Source organism: Lutra lutra, chromosome X (assembly GCF_902655055.1).
Source record: "Lutra lutra chromosome X, mLutLut1.2, whole genome shotgun sequence".
Taxonomy (NCBI): Eukaryota; Metazoa; Chordata; class Mammalia; order Carnivora; family Mustelidae; genus Lutra; species Lutra lutra.
In genome coordinates this window covers 1,082,200-1,109,584 of record NC_062296.1, presented here as the reverse complement: position 1 = coordinate 1,109,584, position 27,385 = coordinate 1,082,200, and the positions used below count along the sequence as shown (strand labels likewise).

At 49.5% G+C, this 27,385-nt stretch overlaps 1 protein-coding gene and 1 pseudogene across 1 annotated transcript; both read left to right on the top strand.

Moving 5' to 3' along the window:
* Positions 1-2,667: 2,667 nt before the first annotated feature.
* Positions 2,668-3,936, top strand: LOC125091334 (EKC/KEOPS complex subunit LAGE3-like). The gene is made up of 3 exons (XM_047714891.1): positions 2,668-2,984; positions 3,341-3,466; positions 3,670-3,936. Exons 1-3 carry the CDS (start codon positions 2,902-2,904, stop codon positions 3,806-3,808), a joined length of 348 nt encoding a protein of 115 aa, XP_047570847.1. The 5' UTR covers positions 2,668-2,901; the 3' UTR covers positions 3,809-3,936.
* Positions 3,937-12,014: 8,078 nt separating this feature from the next.
* Positions 12,015-24,496, top strand: LOC125092188 (sodium- and chloride-dependent creatine transporter 1-like; annotated as a pseudogene).
* The last annotated feature ends 2,889 nt before the right edge of the window (positions 24,497-27,385 follow it).

Here is a 27,385-nt window from a genome sequence, read left to right as displayed (position 1 = left end):
TAACTCCCCCATTACCAATTCCATATCTTTTAAAGTTAAAAAAGGAAATTCAAAGGAGTAAAACTTTCCAAAGAAGCAAAGGAAATGTACTCAGAAAATTATAGAACACTTATGAAAGAAATTGAGGAAGACACAAAGAAATGGAAAAACATTCTATACTCATGGATTGGAAGAACAAATATTGTTGAAGTGTCTATGCTACCTAGAGCAATCTACACATTCAATACAACTCCTATCAAAATACCATCAACTTTTTTTCACAGAACTGGAACATTCCTAAAATTTGTATGGAAGAAGAAAAGACCCCACATACCAAAGGAATGTTGAAAAAGAAAACTGCAGCTGGTGACATCACAATGCCAGACTTCAAGCTCTATTACAAGCTGTAATCATCAAGACAGTATGGCACTGGCACAAAAGCAGACACATAGATCAAAGGAACAGAATAGAGAGCCCAGAAATGGACCCTCAACTGTATGGTCAACCAATCTTTGACAAAGCAGGAAAGAATAGGGAATAGAAAAAAGACAGTCTCTTCAACAAATGGTGTTGGGAAAACTGGACAGACACACACAGAAGAATGAGACTGGACCACCTTCTTACACCACACACAAAATTAGACTCAGAGTGGATGAAAGACCTCAATGTGAGACAGAAATCCATCAATATTCTAGAGAAGAACACAGGCAGCACCTCTTTGATCTTGCCCACAGCAACTTCTGGCTAGACACATCTCCAAAGGCAAGGGAAACAAAGGTAAGGGAAACGAAGGGAAAAAGGAACTACTGGGATTTCATCAAGATCAAAAGCTTTTGCACAGCAAAGGAAATAGTTGACAAAACCAAAGGACAATTGACAGAATGGGAGAAGATATTTGCAAATGACATATCAGATAAAGGGCTCGTATCCAAAATCTATAAAGAACTTACCAAAGTGAACACCCAAGAACGAATAATCCAATCAAGAAGTAGGCAGAAGACATGAACAGACATTTCTCCAAATGGCCAACAGACACATGAAAAAATGCTCAACATATCTCAGCATCAGGGAAATACAGATCAAAATTACAGTGAGATACCACCCCACACCAGTCAAAGTTGCTAAAACTAATCAGTCAGGGAATGACAGATGCTGGTGAGGATGCGAAGAAAGGGGAACCCCCTACACTGTTGGTGGGAATGCAAGCTGGAGCAGATACTCTGGAAAACAGCATGGAGTTTCCTCAGACAGTTGAAAATAGAGCTACTCTACAACCCAGCAATCACACTACTGGGTATTTACCCTAAAGATACAAATGTAGTGATGCGAAGGGGCACATGCACCCCAGTGTTTATAGCAGCAATGTCTACAATAGCCAAACTATGGAAAGAGCCCAGATCCAGATGTCCATCAACAGATGAATGGATAAAGAAGAAGTGGCATAAACACACACACACACACACACAATGGAATACTATGCAGCCATCAGAAAATTGAAATCTTGCCATTTGCAACAGTGTGGTTGGAACAAGAGGGTATTATGGTAAGCAAAATAAGTCAATCAGAGAAAGACAATTGTCATATGATCTCACTGATATGTGGAATTGCAGAAAAAAAGACAGAGGATCATAGGGGACGACTGGGAAAAAATGAAACAAGATGAAACCAGAGAGGGAGACAGACCATAAGAGATTCTTAATCTTTGGAAATGAGAGAAGCAGCCAACACAATCTGTTAAGACATAGAACAGGAATTGGCAAACTACAGCTTCATGGCCAAATCCAGCTCAGGGCTTGTTTTTTATTTTTATTTTTTATTTTTAAATTAACATATAATGTATTATTAGCCACAGGGGTGCAGGTCTGTGAATCATCAGGCTTACACAATTCACAGCACTCACCATAGCACATACCCTCCCCAGCGTCCATCCCCTAGCCACCCTATCCCTACCCCCAGCCCCCAGCAACCCTCAGTTTTCTTCTTGAGATTAAGAGTTTCTAATGGTTTGTCTCCCTCCCGGGTCCCACCTGGTTTCATTTCTTCCCTCCTTACCTCCCACAACCCCCTGTCCTATCTCTCAAATTCCTCATATCAGGGAGATCATATGATAATTGTCTTTCTCTGCCTGACTCATTTCAGTCAGCATAATACCCTCCAGTTCTATCCATGTCATTGGAAATGACAAGATTTCATTTCTTTTTTGATGACTGCATAATATTTCAGGGCCTCTTTTTAAATAAGCCATGAGTGAAGGACTTGATGTGGGGACATGCAGTCAGCCTGCCGGTCCTGCGCGCTCGGCCCGGCTGACAGAAGCGCAGGTTTTGAAGGGCACCGGGCATTATAGGAGGGGCAGGGTGGGCAGGAAGTCGGGAGTGAGCAGGCAGTGCGAGCAGCAGAGGACCCGAGCACAAGGGCGCCTGCTCCGGCAGCTGCGCTAAGGAAACGCAGCAGGCGGGCACTGGACCGTCATAAGCCCGCCGGGCACTGACTGGGTGCAGAGGGCACGTACGGGGTCTCTAGGGCTGCTTGGTGGGAGCCAATCACGAGCCAGGGGGCAGTACAGGGGGCGTGTTTGCGCAGGCGCTCTGGGTGTCCCGCCTCGCCGTGGGCACTAGGGGGTGAAGGTTGGTGAGCAAGGCCCTTGTCCTTCCGGGCCTCGTGAGGAGTGAGGCAGGAGTTAAGATGGGGTCTGAGGCAGGCGGTGGAGGGGCCAGGAGGGCAGTGCACGAAGGGACGGGCACTGCGGGCATTGCGGTGGGTGCGCTAGGTGGTCCTGGTGAGCTCCATGACCCTAGAGCCCCTGGTGATGCAGGTGGTCCCCGTGACCCCGGTGACCCCAGCCACCGCGGAAGCCGGAGCAATCCCAGAAGTCCGGGCATTGAGGGAGAGGCAGGCGCCGCGTGTGCGGGCGCTCGTCAGATGGAGAAAGCACCCGGCGCACCAGGGCCTGATGGAGATGCAGCACCCGCGGCTGGAGGTCCCGGGAACCAGCCGCTTCAGTTGTATCCTCTCCATGGAGCCCCTGTGGGCTGGACGGCACGGGGAGGGGCTGAAGGTGGTTTGATGGGGGACACAGGCAAGCGGGCTTGAAAGGGGAGCAGGAACTCTGGACATCTGGAGGGTATTGGCTGGGGTTTGGCCTCTGCTGGCAGAGGATGGTGGTGGAGGTGGGGAAAACCAGCCTGGGGGAAATGCGGGGGTAGCGGCAGGGCCGTCCAGGGTGGCCGGTGTGTGCAGGGGGGGAGGGGGTGGACAGCCTGAGGGTCAGCCTGGCCTGAAAAGAGGCCTCGTGGAGGAGGAGGCCTGCGGCAGAGGCGAAATGGATGCTATGGATGGTGCCTTAACCATAGCTCCCCAGCGTCCTCACTGTGCCTTTCCCATCACCCATGGAGGCGGAGATTGCCTACCGGTTCCTGACTCCAAACGCTGAACTTCAAGGACCAGTTCGGAAGGAGCTCAGCGTAAACGGAAACATCCTGACTGTGTTAGTTTTACGGTGGTCCGGGGGAGGTTGGTGGCGAGTGGCTGGGGACAGTGCGAGTTCGGGAGGAGCTGTAATGGGAACAGGGAAGGGGTAAGTCTAAGGAAGGAGTGTGATGCTCCAGGATTGTTGCTGTGCGAAGGGACAGATGGGCGATGTACCCTTCTGCCCCTCTCACCTGAATTTTATTTCGTTTTCCCTGTTAGCCGACTGACTGCTGAAGACCCTGGCCAACTCCAGATTTCCATCACCTCCTGTCTTGACCAGGTTTCCCTGGTGATTCGGACCGTGCAGCGCATTGTGCCTCCCTTTTTCTCTAAGCCGCAGCAGGATAAAGGGGGCTGAACTGAACTGCGTGTCCCATCCTCGGGCAGCCCTGACTGGGCCACTTATTTCTGCAGTAGTTGCTCCTTTATTATTGGGGCCTAATCTTTTGCCTATTTTGGTACTTCGGTGCTTGGGATCCAGGTGTTTTCTTTGGTAATTATATGTTCAATAAATTCATAAAATAAAACACCTGCTATTCTGTGTCTGAGTTTAATTTTAGCTTCTCCACCTCCTAAGATTGCCTTTGTTCTCATGTTGAAGGAGACGTTCTGGAATTCAGAGATTCAAGTAATATAAGGCAATTGAAGACATTTAGGAAATGGGAGAAATTATTATGTCCTGTTATTCAATGTGAACTACTGTCAGCATGTGGGACTATCGCCTTAGTTTTACAGTTGTATTTATGTATTAATCTAAAACACCAGAGGACCAAGTAAGAGTTTGTGGCTTATTGGCCTTGATTCAAATCTGTGAAGAAAAGTGCTGAGACAGCAGGTTAAGTGGGTCCCACGCCACCCTCTGTACTCACCTGTCAGCTGAGGCCTCGTCCCCCGAGGCTCCCTCCTTTGTGCGGCTCTCTTGCATCATCTCTCCCTAGAGTGTTCCTCCAGTTCATTATACTGCTGCTTTCTTCCCGAATGTCATGACAAGGGTCCTTGAGGAAAACAAAAGGGGAAGTGGTTCCCCTCGGGCGGGGGGGACGGGGGAGGAGAGGAAGTAGATTATTCTTCGCCTTCCACTGAAAGACACCCTCATGTAACACCAAGGTGGGGCTGCTTACAAAGCAGCAGAGTGACCTCGGAGGGGAATGGCTGAGGCCCCAGTGCGAGAGGTGAGTCTCTGGGATGGAGAGAGGAGGAACAAAGCATTGTCTGGGGACAGTCCACACTGCAGAGAGAGACTGAGCTGTGTAGAACGCTGGGGCTACATGAACTTGTACCTGCCTGGGTGTCTATAAGTAGGTCTTCCAGAAGAAGCTGGGAAAACAAAGGCAAACCTGTCTTGTCTGTGAGGAAGGTGTCAAAGCAAGAGGGTGACCAGTGTCTACAATGGCTTCTGGCTTGAGGGAGCATTTCATTGAGCAATGTCACCAAAGCGAGCCCCAGACTGGAACTCAACTCTCCCTGTCAGTCCTGTTCTTCCTTACTTTCTACTGGGTAGACAACTTTTTTTTTTAAGATTTTATTTATTTATTTGACAGAGAAGGAGAGAGAGAGAGAGCACAAGCAGGAGGACCGGCAGGCAGAGGGAGAGGGAGAAGCAGGTTTCCAGCTGAGCAGGGAGCCCGACATGGGGCTCAATCCCAGGACTCCGGGATCATGACCTGAGCCGAAGGCAAACGCTTCACTGACGGAGCCCCCCAGGCACCCCTGGGCAGGCAGCTTTAATATCTGAGGCATGTGGCGGGTCGACCTGAAGCTAGAGAACAAGGATGTTTCTATCAACGTGAAACACCAGATTACTACGATGAGAGGTAAAAGTCACAGGATCTTGTCCATAGATGCAGAAAACGCACTTGACAAAATACAACGTATTTTCATCATAAAAACCTTCAATAAATTAGGCATAGAATTAATAAACCCCAATATAATAAAGGCCACATATGACAAACCCTGCAGCTAACATCATACTTAACGGTGGAAAGTTGAAAGCTTTTACTCTAAAATCAAGAACAAGGCATGGCTGGGCAGAGGCATACTCAGTTAAATTTCAATCCTTAAAATTTAAATTCATTGAGAATTGGGTTTGGGCCTAGCAAATGCTTACAAGACATATTTGTACTAGAAAACAATGTGCAGTAGACACACATCTGAAATTGAGATTTCGAATTGAGAGTTCTAAAAACGTCAATCAAGGTAGCTGGCACTATTCACCAGATGGTGTAGGTCGGGGGCCAATAAGCTCTTCACGTAAGAGACGCGGAGCTGGCATTGGCCAGGAGGTTGTAGCTTCCCAATCCCTGTTCTGTGTCTTGACCAGCTGGGTTGGCTCATTCTCTCACCTGCTGAGAACGCCGGTGAAAATCTCTAAATGTAACTTTGGACGGGTCCCTTTTACCTATGAATCCTATTAATTCTTGCATCATGGATTTTGAACATATGTTATTGGCACAAACATATTTATGATCATTTTCTCTTCCAGATGGAGTATTTGCTACTTTTACTATTATGAAATGTATAGTTTTCCTTGAATCTGATTTATCTAATAGGCATACAACCATGTTAGCCTTCTTCACTCACTATTTATTTGTAAGTCCTTTCCCATCCTCTTACTTCCAACCTACCAGTCTTTATATTTTAATTATGTGATTCATGTAGACAGCACATACTTTGGTCTTTTACAAAATCTAACAATGTCTCCTTTTAAGTTGGACTGTTTGGCAAATTCACGTTTAGTATAACTACTGATATGGTGGGATTTAAGTCTGCCATTTCACTATTCATTTTTTGTTTGTCCCTTCTCTTTTTTGTTTTTGTTCAATTTATTTGAGGCGAAATGCACACAAGGAAAATTACACACTTTTAAAGTATACAGTTTTATGAGTTAGGACAAAGGTGTACACAGCAAAAGTCAAGATACAGAACATTCTCATCACTCTCACAATTCCCCCTATGCTTCTGTACAGACACTCTACCCTTCTACATTCTGCCTTCAGACAACAAATATAGCTTAGGTTTGCCTTCTCAGCCTAATGGTTTGGAGATTCATCTAAGTTGTTGGGTGTATCAGTAGTTCATCCCTCTTTGTTACCGGCCGGCATTCTATTGCATGGATATACCATAATTTGTTTAACCATTCACCTGCTGATGGACATTTGGCTTGTTTCCAAATTGGGATTATTACTAATAAAGTTGACATGAAAATTCATGTACAAGTCTTTGCAAGGATATAAATACATATATATATATATATATATATATATATATTTTAAAGATTTTATTTATTTATTTGACAGAGATCACAAGTAGGCAGAGAGGCAGGCAGAGAGAGAAGGGGAAGCAGGCTCCCTGCTGAGCAGAGAGCCTGATGCAGGACTCGATCCCAGAACCCTGAGATCATGACCTGAGGCTTAAGCCACTGAGCCACCCAGGTGCCCCTATATATATATTTTAAAGGACATATATTTTTAATTCTCTTGTGTAATAGAGTGAGAGTTCTGGGTCATATGGAAAGTGTAAGTTTATTTTTTTAATTTAAAGATTTTTATAAAAATTTATTTATTTGTCAGAGAGAGAGAGAGAGATCACAAGTAGGCAGAGAGGCAGGCAGAGACAGAGGGAGAAGCAGGTTCCCTGCCGAGCAAGGAGCCCAATACGGAACTCAATCCCAGGACTCTGGGATCATGACCTGAGTGGAAGGCAGCCGCTTAACCAACTGAGCCACCCAGGCATCCCTATTTTTTTAATTTAAATTCAATTAATTAACATATAGTGTGTTATTAGTTTCAGAGGTAGAGTTCAGTGATTCATCAGTCTTATATAATAGCCAGTGCTCATTACATCACCATCCCCCCACCCTCCTCCCCTCCAACAACCCTCAATCTGTTTCCTATGATTAAGAGTCTCTTATGGTTTGTCTTCCTCTCTGATTTCATCTTGTTTAATTTTTCCCTCCCTTCCCCTATGATCTTCTGTTTTGTTTCTTAAATTCCACATGAATGAGTTCATATGATGATTGTTTTTCTCTCTTTGACATATTTCGCTCAGCATAATACCCTCTAGTTCCATCCACGTCATCACAAATGGCAAGATTTCATTTCTTTTGATGGCTGCATAGTATTCCATTGTATATATACACCACATCTTCTCTATCCATTCATCTGTGGATGGACATCTAGGTTCTTTCCATAGTTTGGCTATTGTAGACATTGCTGCTGTAAACATTTGGGTGCAGGTGCCCCTTCTGATCACTACATTTGTATCTTTGGGGTAAATACCCAGTAGTGCGATTGCTGGGTCATAGGGTAGCTCTATTTTCAACTTTTTGAGGAACCTCCATGCTGTTTTCCAGAGTGGTTGCACCAGCTTGCATTCCCACTAACAGTGTAGGAAGGTTCTCCTTTCTCCGCATCCTCGCCAGCATCTGTCATTTCCTGACTTGTTAATTTTAGCCATCCTGACTGGTGTGAGGTGGTATCTCACTGTAGTTTTGATTTGTATTTCCCTGATGCCGAGTGATGTGGAGCACTTTTTCATGTGTCTGTTGGCCATCTGGATGTCTTCTTTGCAGAAATGTCTGCTCATGTCCTCTGCCCCTTTCTTGATTGGATTATTTGTTCTGTGGATGTTGAGTTTGCTAAGCTCTTTCTAGATTTTGGACACTAGCCCTTTATCTGATATGTCATTTGCGAATATCTTCCCCCATTCTGTCGGTTGTTTTGGTTTTGTTGACTGTTTCCTTTGCTGTGCAAAAGCTTTTATCTTGACAAAGTCCCAATAGTTCATTTTTGCCCTTGCTTCCCTTGCCTTTGGCGATGTTGGTAGGAAGAAGTTGCTGCAGCTGAGGTTGAAGAGGTTGCTGCTTGTGTTCTCCTCAAGGATTTTGATGGATTCCTGTCTCACATTGAGGTCTTTCACCTATTATAAGTCTAATTTTGTATGTGGTGTAAGACAGTGGTCCAGTTTCATTCTTCTGCGTGTGGCTGTCCAACTTTCCCAACACCATTTGTTGAAGAGACGGTCTTTTTTATCCCCCCACTGGACATTCCTTCCTGTGGCTAGTTTAAGTTTACCTTTACAAGAAACTGAAGAACTGTTTTCCAGTATGATTCTACCAATTTACACTCCCACCAGTGACGTATGAGATTTCCATTCCATCTATATCCTCTTTTAGTCATCCTTATGTCTTTCAACTTTATTCCTCTTTTTCAAAATCTGATTTGCCTATTCTAGGTTCTTTGCACTTCTATACACACTTTGAAGTCAGCATGTCAATTTCTGCAAAGTCAGGACTTTTATTGGGTTTGCATTGAATTTATAGATTGGTGTGGTCAGAATGTACCTCTTAAGAATACTGGGTCTTGGGGCACCTGGGTGGCTCAGTGGTTAAGCCTCTGCCTTCAGCTCAGGTCATGATCTCAGGGGCCTGGGATCGAGTCCCATATCGGGCTCTCTGCTCTGCAGGGAGCCTGCTTCCTCCTCTCTCTCTCTCTGCTTGCCTGTCTGCCCACTTGTGATCTCTCTCTGTCAGATAAATAAAAAAAAATCTAAAAAAAAAAAAAAAAGAATACTGGGTCTTGGGGCACCTGGGTGGTTGGTTAAGCCTCTGCCTTTGGCTCAGGTCATGATCTCAGGGTCCTAGGATCAAGCCCCAGGTCAGGCTCTCTGCTCAGCTGGAAGCCTGCTTCTCCTCTCTCTCTGTCTGCTGCTCTGCCTACTTGTGTGCGTGCGCTCTCTCTTTCCATCAAATAAATAAATAAAATCTTTAAGAAAAAAAAGAATACGTGGTCTTCCGATCCATGCACATGATCTATTTCTCCATTTATGTAGGTTTTCTTTAATTTCTCTTACCAATAGCTTTTAGTTTTCACTGTAAAGGTTTTGCACATACGTTTTTATTTTTTATTTTTTATTTATTTATTTATTTTTAAAGATTTTATTCATTTATTTATTTGACAGAGAGAGTGAGAGATCACAAGTAGGCAGAGCAGCAGGCAGAGATAGAGGGGGAAGCAGGCTCCCAGCCAAACAGAGAGCCCAATGCGGGGCTCGATCCCAGGACCCTGAGATCATGACCCGAGCCAAAGGCAGAGGCTTAACCCACTGAGCCACTCAGGCGCCCCTGCACATATGTTTTTAAATGTGTCACTAAGTGTTTCACGTTTGGGATACTATTATAAATGATAGTGATTATTTTTTTGTAGCTTACTTAGGATTTTCTACATACACAAATATGTTATCTCTGAATGAAGATAATTCTATTTCTTTTTTTCCAATCTGTATCACTTTTATTTCTCTTTCTTGCCTATTGTACTGCCTAGGATTTCCAGGACAATGTTGACTAGAAGTAGTGAACATCCATACCTTGTTTCTCAAACTTTGGGGGTGGTGGTGGTGGGGTTGTGATGAATGACATGGATTGATTTAAAAAAAAAAAGATTTCGGGCGCCTGGGTGGCTCAGTGGGTTAAGCCGCTGCCTTCGGCTCGGGTCATGATCTCAGGGTCCTGGGATTGAGGCCCGCATCGGGCTCTCTGCTCAGCGGGGAGCCTGCTTCCCTCTCTCTCTCTCTCTGCCTGCCTCTCCATCTACTTGTGATCTCTCTCTCTGTCAAATAAATAAATAAAAATCTTTAAAAAAAAAAAGATTTCATTTGTTTATTTGAGCGAGAGAGTGAGAGAGCATGAGAGGGGAGAAGGCCAGAGGGAGAAGCAGACTCCCCATGGAGCTGGGAGCCCAATGTGGGACTCGATCCCAGAACTCCGGGATCATGACCTTAGCAGAAGGCAGTCGCCCAACCAACTGAGCCACCCAGGCACCCTGGATTGATTTTTTTTTTTTTTTTAATGAAAACCAGTCTTTCATTCTTAGGATAAACCCCACTTGGTCTTGATTGTATCATCCTCTTTATAGGTCGCGCGACTGAATTTGCTAATATTTAATCAAGTTTTTTCTTGACCAGGATATTGGTCTATGGTTTCCTTTTCCTGCAATGTCTTCATCTGGTTTTGATATTGTGTAATGCTGGCCTCATAAAATGATTTGGGAAGTGTTTCCCCTCCTCTGCTTTCCGAAAGAATTTGTATAGGATTGGTAATATTTGTTCTTTAAGTATTTGGTAGTATTCACTAGTAAAGCCATGTGGGCCTGGAGTTTTCTGTTCCATTTCTTTTATAGATTTGGGGATATTCATGTTTTATATTTCTTCTTGAGTCAGTTTTGGTAATTCCTTATTCGCAAATAATGTTCCTGATATCCCCTGGTTACACTTTTTAAAAAAATCAGTTTTCTTGTTATTTTTTTAAAGCTTTCAGTTTCATGGATTTTTCTCTATCATTTGTCCATTTAACACTTTATTCATATCTGCTCTTATCTTCATTATTTCTTTCTTACCATGTGTTGAGATTTTAGTTTGCTCTTCTATGTCTGATTTTTTGCAATATTGTTCTATCAATTACTACAAGAGGAGTGTTAAAATGTTTACCTCTGATTGCAGATTTATCTATTTCTCCTTTCTTTTCTGTGAGTTTTTTAAATTTAAATTCAATGAGCCAACTTATAATACATCATTAGTTTCAGATGCACTGTTCAGTAATTAATCGTTGCGTATAACACCTAGTGTTCATCTCACTACGTGCCCTCCCTAATGCCCATCACCCAGCTACCCCATCCCCCCCACCTCCCCTCTAGCAACCCTTAGTTTGTTTCCTAGAGTTAAGAGTCTCTTGTGGTTTGTCTCCCTCTCTAATGATTTCCCACTCTGTTTTTCCCTGTTCTGTGAGTTTCGTTTCATGTATTTTGAAGCCCCTTTATTTGTAGCACATACATATTTAGAGTTTTAGGTCCTCTTCATGAAGTGACCCCTTTATCATTAGCAAAAGTCCTCCATTCCATCACCTTCCTTGTCCTGAAGTCTACTCTGCCTATTGATATAGGCACTCAAACTTTCTTAAGATTAGAGTTTGTGTGGTATATCTTTAACCATCTTTTTACTTTTACCATATCTTCATGTCTTCATATTTGAGGTGGATTTCTTTTTTTTTATTAAAGATTTTATTTATTTATTTGACACAGAGAAAGAGATCAGAAGCAGACAGAGAGGCAGGCAGAGAGAAGGGGGAAGCAGACCCTGCCAAGCAGAGAGCCCAATGTGGGGCTCTATCCCAGGACCCCGAGATCACGACCCAAGCCAAAGGCAGAGGCTTAACTCACTGAGTCATCCAGGTGCCCTTGAGGTGGATTTCTTTTTTTTTTTTTTTAAGATTTTATTTATTTATTTGACAGACAGAGATCACAAGTAGACAGAGAAGCAGGCAGAGAGAGAGGAGGAAGCAGGCTCCCTGCTGAGCAGGGATCCCGATGTGGGACTTGATCCCAGGACACTGGGATCATGACCCGAGCCAAAGGCAGGCTTTAAGCCACTGAGCCACCCAGGCGCCCCTTGAGGTGGACTTCTTATGCTTAGTTTTCTTATGCATAATTTTGCTTTGCCTTTTTATCCACTGCAGCAATCTCTGCTTTTTAGCTGCACTGTTTAGACCATTTACAAAAATTGTAAGTAATGTTATGGTTGAGTTTAAATCTACCATCCTGCTGTTTATTTTCTATTTGCCCCATGTGTTCTGTGTTCCCCTTTCCATATTTTTATGACCTCTTTCAGTTTGACTAATTTCTAGAATTTTGCTATGTGTGTATATATTTTATGTCTAGGGGTCTAGGGTTTCTAATAAGTATTTTAAGTTATTATAGACTACCTTCAAATAATTTCAGATCATTTCACATTTAATGTAAGGACATTACAATTACCCCCTCATCTCCTTTGTACGCTTTTATATATTTTATTTCTTATAGTGGTTATAAACCCCATGCTATGTTGTTCACATTTTTGCTTTAAATGGTTTGCTATGATAGAAAGAAATTTTAAAATGAGAAAAATATTTTTATATTTACTTACATACTTTACATTTCTGGTACACATTTTTAAAAAAAAATTATGTTCAATTAGCTGACATATAGTACATCATTAGCTTTTGATGTAGTGTTCAACGATTCATTAGTTGTGTAGAACACCCAGTGCTGGAACTCTTCATGACTTCACGTAGATCCAAGTTCCCATCTGGTATCACCCTTCTTTGTGGAGAATTGTTTTTAGCATTTCTCATAGTGCAGGCTTTCTGCTGACAACAAATTATCTCAGCTATTGTGGGTCTGAAAAAGTCTTTATTTTTGCTTTCTTTTTCATTGAGGTAAAATTAGCATAATATAACATAAACCATCAGTGGCATTTAGTACATTTACATGTAAAAAGATTGCCAGGCAGGGCTGGCACAATGAAGAGAGTAGCTAGGGAAGTTGGATAAATTAGCCCGGGATAGGAGGGCAGAACACTCTTCTGCTGAGGCAGGAAATACGCAAGGGTGTCTGCTGTTGTGGGCAAGTCTGAAGGTCTGATATGGGGCACGAAGCTGACAGACTTCTTGCCTGATGATGAGAGAGGAGAGGAGAGAGTGTATCATTGAGGGCCTGGCAGGCCATGGGAAGGAATTTGGCTTTGGCTCTGAGTGAGATGGGAGGCACTGAAAGGTTCAGAGCAGGAGAAGGAGGGACCCAACTAATGTCTTTTTTTTTTTTAAATTAACCTATAATGTATTAGTTGTTTCAGGGGTGCAGGTCTGTGAATTATCAGGCTTACACATTTCACAGCACTCACCATAGCACATACCCTCCCCAATGTCCATTACCTAGTCACCCCATCCCTCCCCCACCATCCCCCAGTCACCCTCAGTTTGTTTTGTGAGATTAAGAGTCTCTTATGGTTTGTCTCCCTCCTGATCCCTTGTTTCATATTTTCCTTCCCTACCCGCCCCCCACAACCTCACACCCTGCCTCTCAAATTCCTCATATCAGAGAGATCATACGATAATTGTTTCTCTGATTGACTTATTTCACTCAGCATGATACCCTCTAGTTCCATCCACGTCCTTGCAAATGGCAAGATTTCATTTCTTTTGATGGCTGCATAGTATTCCATGGTATATATGAACCACGTTTTCTTTATCCATTCATCTGTTGATGGACATCTAGGTTCTTTCCACAGTTTGGCTATTGACATTGCTGCTGTAAACATTTGGGGACCTGACTAATGTCTTATCGCTGATCCTGAGCTGGGGCTCTGCTGGCTTGGTGATGGGGAAATAAGGGTGCCATTGCAGATCATTACAAGATGTAGGGCCTTTACTCAGGTAGAAGTTTCTGAGGGATTTTCTCCCTCAGAGGTGCATGCACTGTGGCTCCAAGATCTGAGCAGCTCCTTTTGGTGTGGGCTTGCCGTTTCCATTCTCCTGGCCTTGACTTTACCACTGGCCTCCTGATCCTAACCCCCCTCCTCCAATTCTGAGTCTTATTTCCTTAAGCTTGAAACCTGTCTTCTTTGTCCCTGGACCTTCCCTCACCCCCCACTGCCTTTTAAACTGGAACCTCCAAACGTAGATCCTCGTCTGACTCTGAGTTGGACTCTACAGGTTTCTGTGCCTGGTTCCATGAAGCTGGGGAACGAGACCCTGGTGTCCCAGTTTCTTCTGGAAGGGCTGACTGACACAGAGGAGTTGCGGCACTTGCTCCTTGCAATTTTTCTGCTTGTCTACATAGTGGCTGTGGTTGGGAACCTGGGCATTGTCAGCCTTATTGTAATGGGCTCCCAACTTCACACCCCCATGTACTTCTTCTTAGCCAACCTTTCACTACTGGACATTGCATATATCTCCAATACTGTGCCCCAGGTGTTGGTACACCTGCTGGCACCAGTGCGGACCATACCCTATCATGCCTGCCTTACCCAGATATTCTTTCTCCACTTCCTGGCTCCCTGGGAGTGCTTCCTGCTCACAGCCATGGCCTACGACCGCTATGCGGCCATCTGCCAGCCCCTGCACTATCTAGTCCTCATGGGCCCATGGACCCGGACAGGGCTGGCTTCAATCTCTGGCCTGCTTGCCTTGGCCAACGCACTCACCCACACCATCCTTGCGGCTCTACTCAAGTTCTATGGGCCTCGCCTTATCACCCACTTCTGCGACCTCCCTCCACTGATGAAACTCTCTTGCTCAAGCATGCAGGCCAATGAACTCGCCCTGTTTTCTTCAGCTCTGTGGTGGCTCTTGCGCCCTGTGCCTTGGTTGTGATCTCTTATATGCACGTCGTGGCTGCTATTCTCAGGATCCGCTCCGCTGAGGGCCGACGAAAAGCCTTTTCCACCTGCGCTGCCCACATCATGGTGGTCTGTGTGTTCTACGTCACTTCAGTCCTCTGCTACATCCTCCCCAGCTCTGCATACTCAGGCTCTCGGGACCGGGTGCTGTCCGTGCTGTATGTGGTCCTCACTCCCGTGATGAACCCCATCATCTATAGCCTGCGGAACAAGGAGGTGAAGAGGGCTTTGCTCAAGGCCCTTGGGAAAGAAAGTGCCTCCTAGGCACTGGTTACATCAACTCCCACCACACTCGCTCTCTCTGCTGGGGCCAGCACATGCCTGATGCTTTGGGGCTGAATCCATTTGGTGAATCCTGTTTTGTGTGCCAGGTTCCCCCTCCCCATTTTCAGCCAAGATCCAATATTTCTGTTGTGGTTCTTGACTCTGATACATTGTTTTCTGTTTATGGAAGTCAGAGTGGTCATTGGAGAAGTTGTGCAGTTACAGAAACTTATAAAGTGATTCTCCCCCAATAACGCCTGTACAGTCTCACCACCCAGAGGGAACCACTGTGAACATTTTGATGGTTTCTTTCTGAACTACAAATGTATGTACATGCATATTTAAAGTTGGAAAACAAAACTGGAATCATAGTGTATTTACAATTCCGGATGCTTAGATATTTTAAAATTTTCCAACTATAATATATGCTTATTATAAAATCATTCATACCTTACACAAAGGTGTGTTGTTAGGAAGTAAAAATTTCTCACGATCTCAGTGTCTGTAGTAACCACTCTGAACAGTTTGATGTGTGTTCTAGTTTTTTCCCTAGGATATATTATTCTGCATTCATCTTTTTTTTTTTTTTTCACAAAGAGGATCATACCATTAAAGTGGGCATTTAGTTAGACATGAGCTGGAGGCAGAGGTGGTGATAAAGAGGTGATAGGTTAGAAGCCGGAGGACACCCTGTGCCCTCTTCTTCCACCTCAGCCCCAGGGTAACCCATAGCTTCATTATAATATATTTACATTGTGGTTTCAACTCCTCCTGTCCCCCCCCCCCACAACCGACCCTGAGGGAAGATGGCCCTGATAGTTCTGGCAATTACCTTGTAGGGCCCAAAACTCCCCTTCTCAACTGGTAGGAGTCCCTTAGATGATTGGAAACAACCTCAGTCGGAGACCCCCTCCCCCTGCTAGCTATGACCCATAACCTATACATACAAAAAGAAACGACACCCCCAGCTAGTCCCGGTGCAGTTGCCACGTCTGGGCCTGTCCACTCTCCCAACTTGAGAATGTACTGTCCTTAATAAACTGCTTTGTGCTTGCTACCTTCCTTCCAGCTGTCTTTATTTGAGTGTGGATCCTCATGTAACTCTTCAGTGGGGGATCCAAGAGACTTTCCTGCTGGTAACAATACCATGTACCAAATGGTCTGTTTACAATCCTTGTTCCATGAATTCTATGTTCTTGTCATTTGTACAATTTTTCTACTGGGTTATTTGACATTTTTTTTTAAGATTTTATTTATTTATTTGAGACAGAGAGTGAGTGAGCACAAGAGTCGGGGGAAGGGGCATAGAGAGAGGGTGAAGCACTCCCCACTGAGCAGGGGGCCTGATGTGGGGCTTGATCCCAGGACCCTGAGACCATGACCTGAGCCGAAGGCAGACACTTAACCCACTGAGCCACCCAAGGGCCCCCTACTGCGATGTTTGTCTTTTATGTATTTATTTCTTAGAGTTATTTACATTTTAAAAATATTATCTTTAGTTTACCATTTGGGTTACTAATGTTTTCCTAACTTGTTTGTCTTTTCATTTTATTTATTTATTTATAAAGATTTTATTTATTTGACAGAGATCACAAGTAGGCAGAGAGGCAGGCAGAGAGAGAGAGAGAGAGAGAGAGAGAGGAGGAAGCAGGCTCCCCAGTGAGCAGAGAGTCCGATGTGGGGCTCAATCCCAGGACCCAGAGATCATGACCTGAGCGAAAGGCAGAGGCTTAACCCACTGAGCAACCCAGGTGCCCCGACATGGATTCATTTTTATTCATGCATGGCTCCTGGGTTTTGTATCATGCATACACTTTTTCATCAGGACTTTCTCCTTTTATTTTAATGGTTTCATATTTTTTTATTTAATTGTTTGCTTTCACTTTCTCCCCACTTGATTCCTTTTTAAAAATTATTTTAAAAAAGATTTTATTTATTTATTTGACAGAGAGAGACAGCGAGAGAGGGAGCACAAGCAGTGGGAGTGGGAGAGGGAGAAGCAGGCCCCCCATCAAGCAGGGAGCCTGATGCACGTCTCGATCCTGGGACCCTGGGATCATCATCCAAGCCGAAGGCAGACGTCCAACTGACTGAACCCCCCAGAAGTCCTGACATCTTGAGTCTTTATTCAATGTACAGTTACATTCATCCAATTTTTTACATTATGTTATAACATCCTGCTTGATTCTGCCTTATTTGCACATGCATTTCTCTATGATAGATTCCCAAAGGTGGGTCAAAGGGAGTGAACATCTTAAATATTAACAGAAAGTGCCAAATAAATGCCCACATGCATTTTACTACTTCTTCAACTGATAAGAGTCCTTGTTTCTAACCGCAACCTTGTCTAACATTGGAGGTTGCTAACTAGTTAAATTAATCCTCCACTAAAATCTGTTCTAGTGTCACTGAGCAAATCCTAAAAGTAAGACTTGAAAGGATCAAACTGTTTCCAAGTAATAAAGAATCCCAGAACAAAGCCCAAGAATATGTTTGGGAACACAAATACCAAGGCAAAATTTCATGATGTCTGGCATTCAATCTAAAATTACAAGGCAGGTGAAGAAGCAGGAAAACGCAATCCTACTGTGAGGTGAGAAATTAACCAGAAACAGGCATCCAGATTGGAAAGAAGAAAGTAAAACTCCCTTATTTGTATACAACCTGATCATCTATGGAAAAAACTGATGTAATCCACAGAAAAACTACTAAAACTACGGGCAAGTTTAAAAACGTAGGAAACCAGATACAGTACAGAGAGCTAACTCCTTTTCCTGCCCTGCTTAACTAATTGTCTCAACCAGTTTTCTTTACAGATCTGAAACAAGGTCAGTAAGCCACAAAATTACAATTCCACTGTTTCTGGGTTGTTTGATCTCGTGCAAACTAAGTCTGGGTGGCTCAGCTGGTTTAGTGCCTGGCTCTTGATTTCAGCTCAGGTCATGATCGCAGGGTTGTGAGATTGAGCCCTGTATTGGGGATCTGTACGGTGCATGGAGACTGCTTAATATTCTCTCTCTCCCAATCCCCCTTCCCCTCCCTGCATCACTCTCTTAAAAAAAAAAAATCCCTCCCCCGCAATGATAAGAATCATAAAGCCAAGAGTGCCCAAAGTCCAGTACAACTAATTAAACCCTCATGATAAAGTGGCAGCTGGCATAGGAACCAGTGCCCTAGGGAAATATGCACTGCCCAGGGGGGCCACTAGGTCGGTCTTAGACAACTTTCTCTGGCCTGGGCTTAGCAAGAAAGGGGGGCACAAAGTGCTGCATGGGCCAAACCAATAGGGAAAACTGGCCAAGATAGGAGGTGATGGAAATGTGGAGTTGGCCAGGGTCTTCAGCAATTAGTCAGCTAAAAGTGAGGGAAAAAGAAAATCAAATTAATGTGATAATTCTGCCCCATCTCTCACTGCCCCCACAGGTAGTGACAGGCCCCGTATGCCACATGTACCTCCTTAGATCTTACCTGTGGGTAATTCCAATTCACCATTAGAATAGTGATTGACCTCAGCCACCTTCCACCACCCCCAACCTGGGCTCCTTTTACAGCTAACATAGCTAGGATGCTGCCGGATACCATGAGCTCCTTTTGAATTGTTCCTTGTAGGATTGGCCATTTGGAGACAGGGACTGGTGGGCCACCTCTGTCTACGTGTCTGATGGGAAAGGTACAGTGAGAGAGCTGGTGGAGAGTCAGTTAAGGCACCACCCAATACCAATCTTGTCTGTGCTTTGGCCTCCTTATCACTCCAAGGCCTGCTCCCCCTCTGACCACTCTCACCCCTCACAGTACCCCCAGGTCTGCTCCCCTCCTTCCTGGTCCCTCAGATCATCTCTCCCCACCATCTGCCCTGGCCACCACTGGCCCCTTTGCTCCAGGACAGCCTCTCCAGCAGCCCCGGCTCCTCCCTGGACCCTCCTTCCTCTGTGCCCCCAGGCTGACCTCCTCTCCTCGCTGTCCCATTGCCTCCCGTAGATCCATTCCCCTGGCCAGCCAGCCACGCCTCAAACAGGTACAACGGGGGGGACACCTGGCTTCCTGGTCCTCTGGCTGTGGGCCTGACAGGCACACCCAGCCCTGATGCAGGATATGCACAGCGCGACACCCCGCATGTCCCCTGGCCATGGTACCGCATGTCCTCCAGGTCCTGGTGTGGCGTCTCCGCCCAGGGCCAGAAGCTTGTGGCACCTATGTGACCCATGGGTCTCCCCTGGCTGTAGCACTTGCCTTTCCCTCACCACTTCCACGGGGGCCCTCATGGCCTTCAGGGCCATCTGGACCGCTAGGGTCACCAGGGCAACCCTGACCTTTAGCTGTGCCGGTCACACTGCCTGTGCCTTGGTCTGTGGCCTACATGGTTCCTCAGCTTATACTTCTGGCTTCCAAGCCCTCCCTGAGCCACAGAGTGAAGGAGGCCCCCTCAGGAAGCTCTGCCCCTTAGCGGATGATGTCACCTGGGCTCACCCGCGCACCTGCGTAAACCACCCCTGGTGCCATTCCCGAGAAACCCCTCTTGTGAGGCTGCTGGCACGTGACTGTTTCCTGCCAAACCTACCTCGCCCCCAAGTCTGTGTCTGCAAATGCCCTCGCCTGGCCCAGATGTGACCAACCCGCTGGCTGTGTGTCCCCCTGTCACGGAGTCCTGGGAGGCGGCCCGACACCTCTGAGCCACTGCTCGCCTGGTCCTCTGTCTGGGCTTTACACGAGGCCCGAGTCCGTGTGCGCCGGCGCCCAGGAGGGCCCCACCTGGACCCGAGGGCGGCAGGGCGGGGAACGCCACCCCTGGGGCAGCTCCCAGTCACTTTACCCTCCGCTGGCCCAGCGCTCACGGGCTCTCCCTCCCCCAGGAGCAAAGTCTTGCGGCTCTCCGGGGGGCTGGAGGCGCCAGGGGCCCTCAACTGGGAGGTGACCCTGTGTCTGCTGGCCTGCTGGGTGCTGGTCTACTTCTGCGTCTGGAAGGGGGTCAAGTCCACAGGAAAGGTACGGCCGGAGGCCCCCGCAGGGCTGGGGGTGACGGCCGGGCTGGGGGCAGCACGGCCCTGGTGGGGCACGGGGGAGAGAAGGGCGGGCTCTGCCAGGGACCACCGCTGCAAGGGGAGGGGCCGGGGCCGCGGCCTGAGCGCGGAGCAGGTCCTTGAATGGAGACTGTTCCATTCCCGCCCATGCCTGGACCGTCCTCCTTGCCCTCCAGACTCCCCACCCATGCCAGGATTGTCCTTCCCGCCCCTCCAAACTCCCCCGCCCAGGCTTGGATCGTCCTCCCCTCCCACCTCCAAACTCCTCCACCCATACCTGGATCGTCCTCCCCACCCTTCCAAACTCCCCCGCCCATGCCTGGAGCGTCCTCCTCCGCCCCCCTTCTCCCTCCTGAGGTGGGGAGAAGCCCAGGCAGCCGCTGCCCCTTGCCTGTGTCGGGGCATTGCCGACTGCCCTTGCCCCGCTTTCTCTCTATTCCTCACTCCCTTGTGCTGGCCCTGGTTGGGGGCGGGGGGCACCCAGGCTATGGTCTCCCCTGCCCGCCTGTCCTGCTCTGCTCAGCGTGGACGGCAGGCAGGAGTCATGGGGCCCCGTGTCGCCCTCTGGCCGGCGGGGTCTAGCCCCGACTACCAGACTCGGCCTCTCTGCACAGTGACGTGCTGTCGGGGGCCGGGGGGCGCGTGATCTGCCCCCCCGCTGCTGTCCCGCTCCCCACCTCTCCCTTCCGTCTGCCACTGACCTGTGCCGGCTGTGGAGCTGCTCCCGCTCCAGCCCGGGCGTGGAGCTTCCTCGGGGAGGAGCCGAGGCTTGGAGGAGAAGGGGGGGGGCTGCTGGCCAGCCTCCCTCCCGGCTTTGGAGCAGCTGGGGGCCCCAAGGGGGAGGCGGGTGCCGCAGGGCCCCTCTGAGCCGCCCGGCCCCCCAGATCGTGTACTTCACCGCAACATTCCCCTACGTGGTCCTCGTCGTGCTCCTGGTGCGTGGCGTGCTGCTGCCCGGCGCCTTGGACGGCATCCTCTACTATCTCAAGCCTGACTGGTCGAAGCTGGGGTCCCCTCAGGTGAGGGCGAGGTGTGGGGCAGTGGGGGGGGGGCCAGGCCGCAGGGCCCCTCACATCCTCCCTTGGCCGGCCCCGCGCAGGTGTGGATAGATGCCGGGACCCAGATTTTCTTCTCCTATGCCATCGGCCTGGGGGCCCTGACGGCGCTGGGCAGCTACAACCGTTTCAACAACAACTGTTACAAGTAGGTGCCCCCCGACCCCTGCCCCCCCCACCCTGCCCATGGGCAGCAGGCAGCCTGACCACCGCCCCTCTGCCCCCAGGGACGCCATCATCCTGGCTCTCATCAACAGCGGCACCAGCTTCTTCGCTGGCTTCGTGGTCTTCTCCATCTTGGGCTTCATGGCTGCAGAGCAGGGCGTGCACATCTCCAAGGTGGCGGAGTCAGGTAAAGACCCGCTCCCCGGCCCCTGGGCCGCCGTGGCCTTGGCCTTCCGGCGCACTGCGCTCGCAGACACATGCGCCAGGGGTCACCCTGGGAGCCAGAAGAAACAGTCCCCGAACTTGCCCCGTCCCTCTGGGCCAGAGGGAGACCCAGCTGTTCCGGAGGGCTGGAGCCTCGTGGGCCAGGCCCCGCGGAGCCTTGAGCTCCTCCCGTCCACCCGGCCCCAGGGCCTTGGCGCAGGCCCCTCCCATCTGTGAGGCCAACGTGACCGCGGAAGCCCACCGCCCCTCCCATCTGCCAGAGGGCGCAGGGCGAGTGGAGGGTCTTTCCGGGCTTCATGGGGACCTGTGACTGCAGTAGCGGCTGGAATCAGAGGCCGGGAGTCCAAGTCAGACGACCCACCCTTAGGGGCTTGAGTGACACCCGGCAACACCTTGACCCGAGAGGCAGGGCAGGGCCCTCGGCCACGAGATGCTCGGGCGTCCTCCATCCCTTTGGGAAGGGGGGACGAGGAAGGCAAGCGACGATGACCTGGAACGCGGGTGGGGCACACCCATGTCTGAACCCTGCCCCTTCCCCTTCAGGGCCAGGCCTGGCCTTTATCGCCTACCCCCGGGCTGTCACGCTGATGCCTGTGGCCCCGCTCTGGGCTGCCCTGTTTTTCTTCATGCTGCTGCTGCTCGGCCTGGACAGCCAGGTTTGCCGGGGGTGACAGAACACGGTGGGCGGGGGGAGATGGGGGACACTGAGGGAGGGGAGCTGACGGCAGGGAGGGGGGAGGGGCGTGGCCTCAGCGCCTGGCCACAGTTTGTAGGTGTGGAAGGCTTCATCACTGGCCTGCTCGACCTCCTCCCGGCCTCCTACTACTTCCGTTTCCAAAGGGAAATCTCTGTGGCCCTCTGCTGTGCCCTCTGCTTTGTCATCGACCTCTCCATGGTGACCGATGTGAGTGGGGCCGGGGCGGGGGCTCCCCCTCTCTCCCCCCCCCACCCCCCGCAGCTTCCATCCGCCCGCCGCTTCCCCTGACCAGGCTCTGTCCCCAGGGCGGGATGTATGTGTTCCAGCTGTTTGACTACTACTCGGCCAGCGGCACGACCCTGCTCTGGCAGGCCTTTTGGGAGTGCGTGGTGGTCGCCTGGGTGTACGGTAGGTCTGCCGCCTACGGTAGGTCTGCGGGGCCGGGTGGGGGGGGAGGGGTCGTGGCCTGCAGGGGAGGTGAGGTCTCTAGCTCCAGCCCTCGTGCCCCACCCGCCCCAGGAGCAGACAGGTTCATGGATGACGTGGCCTGCATGATCGGGTACCGACCTTGCCCCTGGATGAAATGGTGCTGGTCCTTCTTCACCCCACTGGTCTGCCTGGTAAGGGCCAGGGGAAGCTGGGCAGGGGGAGGGACGCCGAAGGACCTCCGGCGGCTGAGAGCGGGGGTTCTCACCCACAGGGCATCTTCACCTTCAACGTGGTGTACTACAAGCCGCTGGTCTACAACAACACCTACGTGTACCCGTGGTGGGGCGAGGCCATGGGCTGGGGCTTCGCGCTCTCCTCCATGCTGTGTGTGCCCTTCCACCTCCTGGGCTGCCTCCTCAGAGCCAAGGGGACCATGGCTGAGGTCAGTCTCCCGTCCCGCCTCTCCCTTACTCCACTCCCTGCCTCGCACCGGCTCAAGGCATTCCGTCTCCGTCCCAAGGGCCCGTTCTCCCGCCCGCTAGGACGGACCGGCGCTGGGAGTCTCCGGGGCCAGCTCGGGGGAGGGGGGTGGAAGGAAGGCAGACCCTCCGGGGCCTGAGGTCCCTATGGGGAGAAGACGGGTCTGTCCCTTGCCCCTCACCCCGTTCCCTGGTACAGAGAGTGGGGTGTGTGGTCAGTACCCACGGGAGGAGGGCCCCTGGTCCCCCAAATGGTGGGGGGGGGTGGGAAGTGGACAGAGGCGGAGGGCTAGCATGGGCACCTCCCCCACCCCTCCCCTCCCCTCCCCGGGCCATCGCCCAGGGACTCAACGTGTCCCTCTCCCCTGCAGCGCTGGCAGCACCTGACGCAGCCTGTGTGGGGCCTCCACCACTTGGAGTATAGAGCTCAGGACTCGGATGTCAGGGGCCTGACCACCCTGACCCCAGTGTCCGAGAGCAGCAAGGTGGTGGTGGTGGAGAGCGTCATGTGACAGGCGCCCTGGCTCCCATCACCAGCTCACCCTCTTGTAGCCATAGCAGCCCCTGCTTTAGCCCCCCACCCCTCCGGGGGGCTTGCCTTTCCCTGACACTTTTGGGGTCTGCCGGGGGGGAGTGGGAGGAAGCACCACGAGTGCTAAACTAAAATAACTTTTTCCATTTTTAATAAAACGCCAAAAATACCACAACCCACCAAAAATAGATGCCTCCCACCCCCCCCACCACCCCCCAACGGAGCTGGTACGAACACTGCTTCCCAGGCCCTACCCACCGTGCCCCCGCCCCATGCCCACTGCAGCTGTGTCTCCCCCGGCCCCAGCACGCCTGCCCCTCGGGGCTGTGCCCGACGCTCCCTCGGGCGGCCCATCTACCCCAGAGGCGGCAGTGGCAGCTGGGGGACCAGGGCGGGAGAGCCAAGGCGGCTACTTCCGCTGGGCCCCACCCCTCTTCCCGTCCCTATTCTAGAAGCTTAGAGAGCCAGCCAGCAACGGGACCTTCCGGTTCCTGCGCCAGTTGCCACCAATATCAGTTGTGTGAGCTTGTGTACGAATGCACGTGTGCGTGAGTATGTAGGGTGAACCTAGATCTCTTAGCCAAGGTCACTACCAGGTGTAAACTGTGCCTGTGGGCAAACGAGGCTTGTATTTTGCACATTTTATAAAAACTTGAGGAAAGAGATTCCTGCTTGTATATTTCTAAAGAGAAAACAGCCCGGCGTCCCGACTCTCCCTGCCACTCCCGGCCCCTCTGAGCACCCCCTTAGTCCTCTGCCCCAGCCAAGGAGTGTGAATTTATAAATCTAATTTTCATAGGCAAAAGCTTCAAGCTGTTGAGCGTGCGAGTCTGTCGTGTGGGTGTGCATGTGCAGTCCCAGTCCCGGGGCCCTAGGCCAGGTTGGACAGAGACTGCATGGCGGGGGCGGGGGCCCTGCAGGAGCATCCCCCTACCCCGTCCGCCCGCAAGCCGGCAGGGCGAGATGCAGCGTTGTGACCCCCGTCGTGACTCCCCTGGAGTGGAGCAGGTCCCAGAGCCGGCAGAGCACCTCTTCCCCTCGCACCCGGTACACGCGGGGAGAGGAGCCAGAGAGCAGGGCAGGTGGGTAAGGGATCGATGAGAACACACAGGGAAGAACTGTTTGCGGGTCAAAGTCATAGATTTCAGGCAGGATTGGAGGTGAGGATGAAGAGTGTTTTCTAAGTGTTAGGCTTGGCTCGTACTGACGTAGGCCCATCAGAGAAGAAACAGAGTGGACGGACTGACAAACGAAAAGCTATTCCCGGTGCGTTCCACATACCCATGGAATCTCTTTCTGGTCACTGTCACGTGCAGCCTGCTAATTCCTGTGCCTTTTATTTCCATAGAAATTTTTTCACACCTTAGATTGTGCTGTGTCCTGGGGCCCCCATACCCCCTCGTGGCCTCTGACTTTTTGGCCCTGCAGATGACCCCTCTGCACCTGGCTCCGGGGCTCCTGTCCAGCTCCCCGGATGGCTCAGTTTTTCTCCGTCATTCAGCCGGAGTGCAAGGTGGGCTTGGAGGGATCCCTCGGAGGATCGGGTGCTGTTTGAATGACTGCCATGAACTGGGGTGCCGGTAAGCACTGACGTGTTCCACGGTTGCTCCCCGTTTCAGGGAGGCATGGGAGGGAAGTATTTCTGCATGATACAGATCGTTCATAATGCGCAAGCATGTGTGGGCTTATATATACACAATAAATCAATACGAAATACTGGAAGAAAATGTAGATGAGCTTTATTTGATTTTTGAATGGAAAAGCCTTTTCCAAGCTTACCAACAACGGAATAATAATAACCAGTCACATTTATTGGGTGATTACCATGTTCCAGTTGGTGCTCTATGCACTGACTATGAGTGAGCTCATCTCCTGAGACACCAGCATTTTACTGCGGTTATCTTTAGTAAGTAAGATGACCGATCTTTGTTTTCTTTTCCAAACTGGCCCATATTTTCTTTATTTAAAAATTTTTTTTATTTTAAAGATTTTATTTATTTGTCAGAGAGAGAGAGCGAGAGCGAGCGCACATGCAAGCAGGCAGAGGCAGAGAGAAAAGCAGGCTCCCTGAGCAAGGAACACGATGCGGGGCTCGATCCCAGGACTCTGGGATCATGACCCGAGCGGAAGGCAGCGGCTCAACCGACTGAGCCACCCAGGCGTCCCTATTTTCTTTATTTTTGACGGTGAGCATCAATCACCTTTGTAATCAGAACACAAATTAAGAAAGTTATTCAGCAACTGTTGTTCAGAAAAAGTTCTAATTAGTTCCCAAGTGAACTACTTTGCTGAAGTTTTAATAGTTTCGTTCAATTCATCGGAGGCCAATCTTTCCTTTGAAAGTGCTTCTAATTGGCCCCTTTTCTTGATATGGTTAGGATTGTGATAAGGTCCCTGAAGTCTTTGCCAAACCCCAGCCCCAGACGAACCACCTTGGGGCCAGCGCGGCACAGCCTCGTCTGCCTTCAGATATTGAGCTGCTTCTAAAAAGCGACCTTTTCTGAATTGCACACGTAATGTTCATCCTTCCTGGAAAGTTATTCCTCCAGAGGACAAAAGGTAGTTTGCTTCATCAGCATCTCATCAATATTACATGAAGAAATCTTTTGCTTTTCTCCCCCTTCCAAGTACTCTGAACACATGCACATATGTGTGTGAACACAGCAAACACAGGCAGCAAGACACTCAGGAGGGCTCAGCCCCCCATGGCCCTTTTCTCTGTAGTGCCCGCACCAGGCTGTGTAGCAGTCATGGCCTTCGTGTTTGTGAGGCACAGAAAACTTGCTTGGAATGTAGTAAATTTATCTATCTATCTATTCATTTATGATTTTATTTACTTGATATGAAGAGAGAGAGAGAGAGAGAGCAGAAGCAGGGGGAGAGAGAGGCACAGACAGAAGCAGGCTTCCTGCTGAGCAGGGAGCCTGACATGGGGCTCGATCCCAGGACCCTGGGATCATGACCTGAGCCAAAGGCAGACACTCAACAGACTGAGGCACCCAGGCGCCCCCCTTTTTTGTAGTAAATATGTTAGAAACACATAAGGCCTGGTCTGTAATGACTATGGTTAAAAGGTGACAGGGCAGGGCATAAGGAAGGTGATGGTTAAATCATCATGGATCTCTGCCAGTTCCAGATTTTCAACATTTTTCTTGAATTCCCGAGCTCTGAGTCAGTTAGCCACCCAAACCAGGACGTCCTGTAGGCCCCCAGAAGCCAACCAGCCCCTACTGACCTCACTATACTTCCCCCACTCCCCAAATGCTTCCCTCTCCTAGTGCTGTCTTGATGACAGGTGTTTCCACAGCCGCTCATGTTCTGATGTCATCTCCCATCCAGTGAATCCCCTCAAAAGCGTCCCAGCCATCCTTCCTAGGCCACCCAGGCCACGTTGGCATTTTCTCTCACCTTACAGATTCCTTGGCTCCTTCCCTCTGGGAACGTGCCCCATCCCAGACTGCTGAGGAGGGTAGCGGGCTGTCACCATTCACCTCTGACCATTCCCTGCCCCTGCAGGGGCCCTGTGATCTCCAGAGCTCTCCCTCCTCCCCAGGGTACTCTGTGCTGCCTGGAGTGGGGGAACTTCCTGTCCTTGCCCCTCCCCGTCCCAGGCTGGAAGCGTATGTGCACGTGGGTGTGTATGTGTGTGTGCACGGGGCCGCCTGGGTTAGTGCTGTCACTTCCTCCTCTCACAGAGAGCAAGGCCACGGTGGATGGGAACCTGAGGCCGTGCTTCTGCCTGCGACACTCTCATCAGAGTTGCCTTCAGTGAGAACTCGAGCAAGACAGTAATCAAAAAGGGGTCATGGACTAAATACTCCTTGAGTTGGGCCTTAAAGGAAGAGTGGAGGTTAGAGCTATGGCAC

Bases quoted from the DNA above. Each gene is read 5' to 3' on its own strand.
- LOC125091334 (XM_047714891.1), top strand. From the start codon at position 2,902: ATGGAGAAAGCACCCGGCGCACCAGGGCCTGATGGAGATGCAGCACCC. The intron at 2,985-3,340 runs GTATCCTCTCCA...ATAGCTCCCCAG, and splicing joins GGGAACCAGCCGCTTCAGTT to CGTCCTCACTGTGCCTTTCC. The intron at 3,467-3,669 runs GTTAGTTTTACG...TTTCCCTGTTAG, and splicing joins AACGGAAACATCCTGACTGT to CCGACTGACTGCTGAAGACC.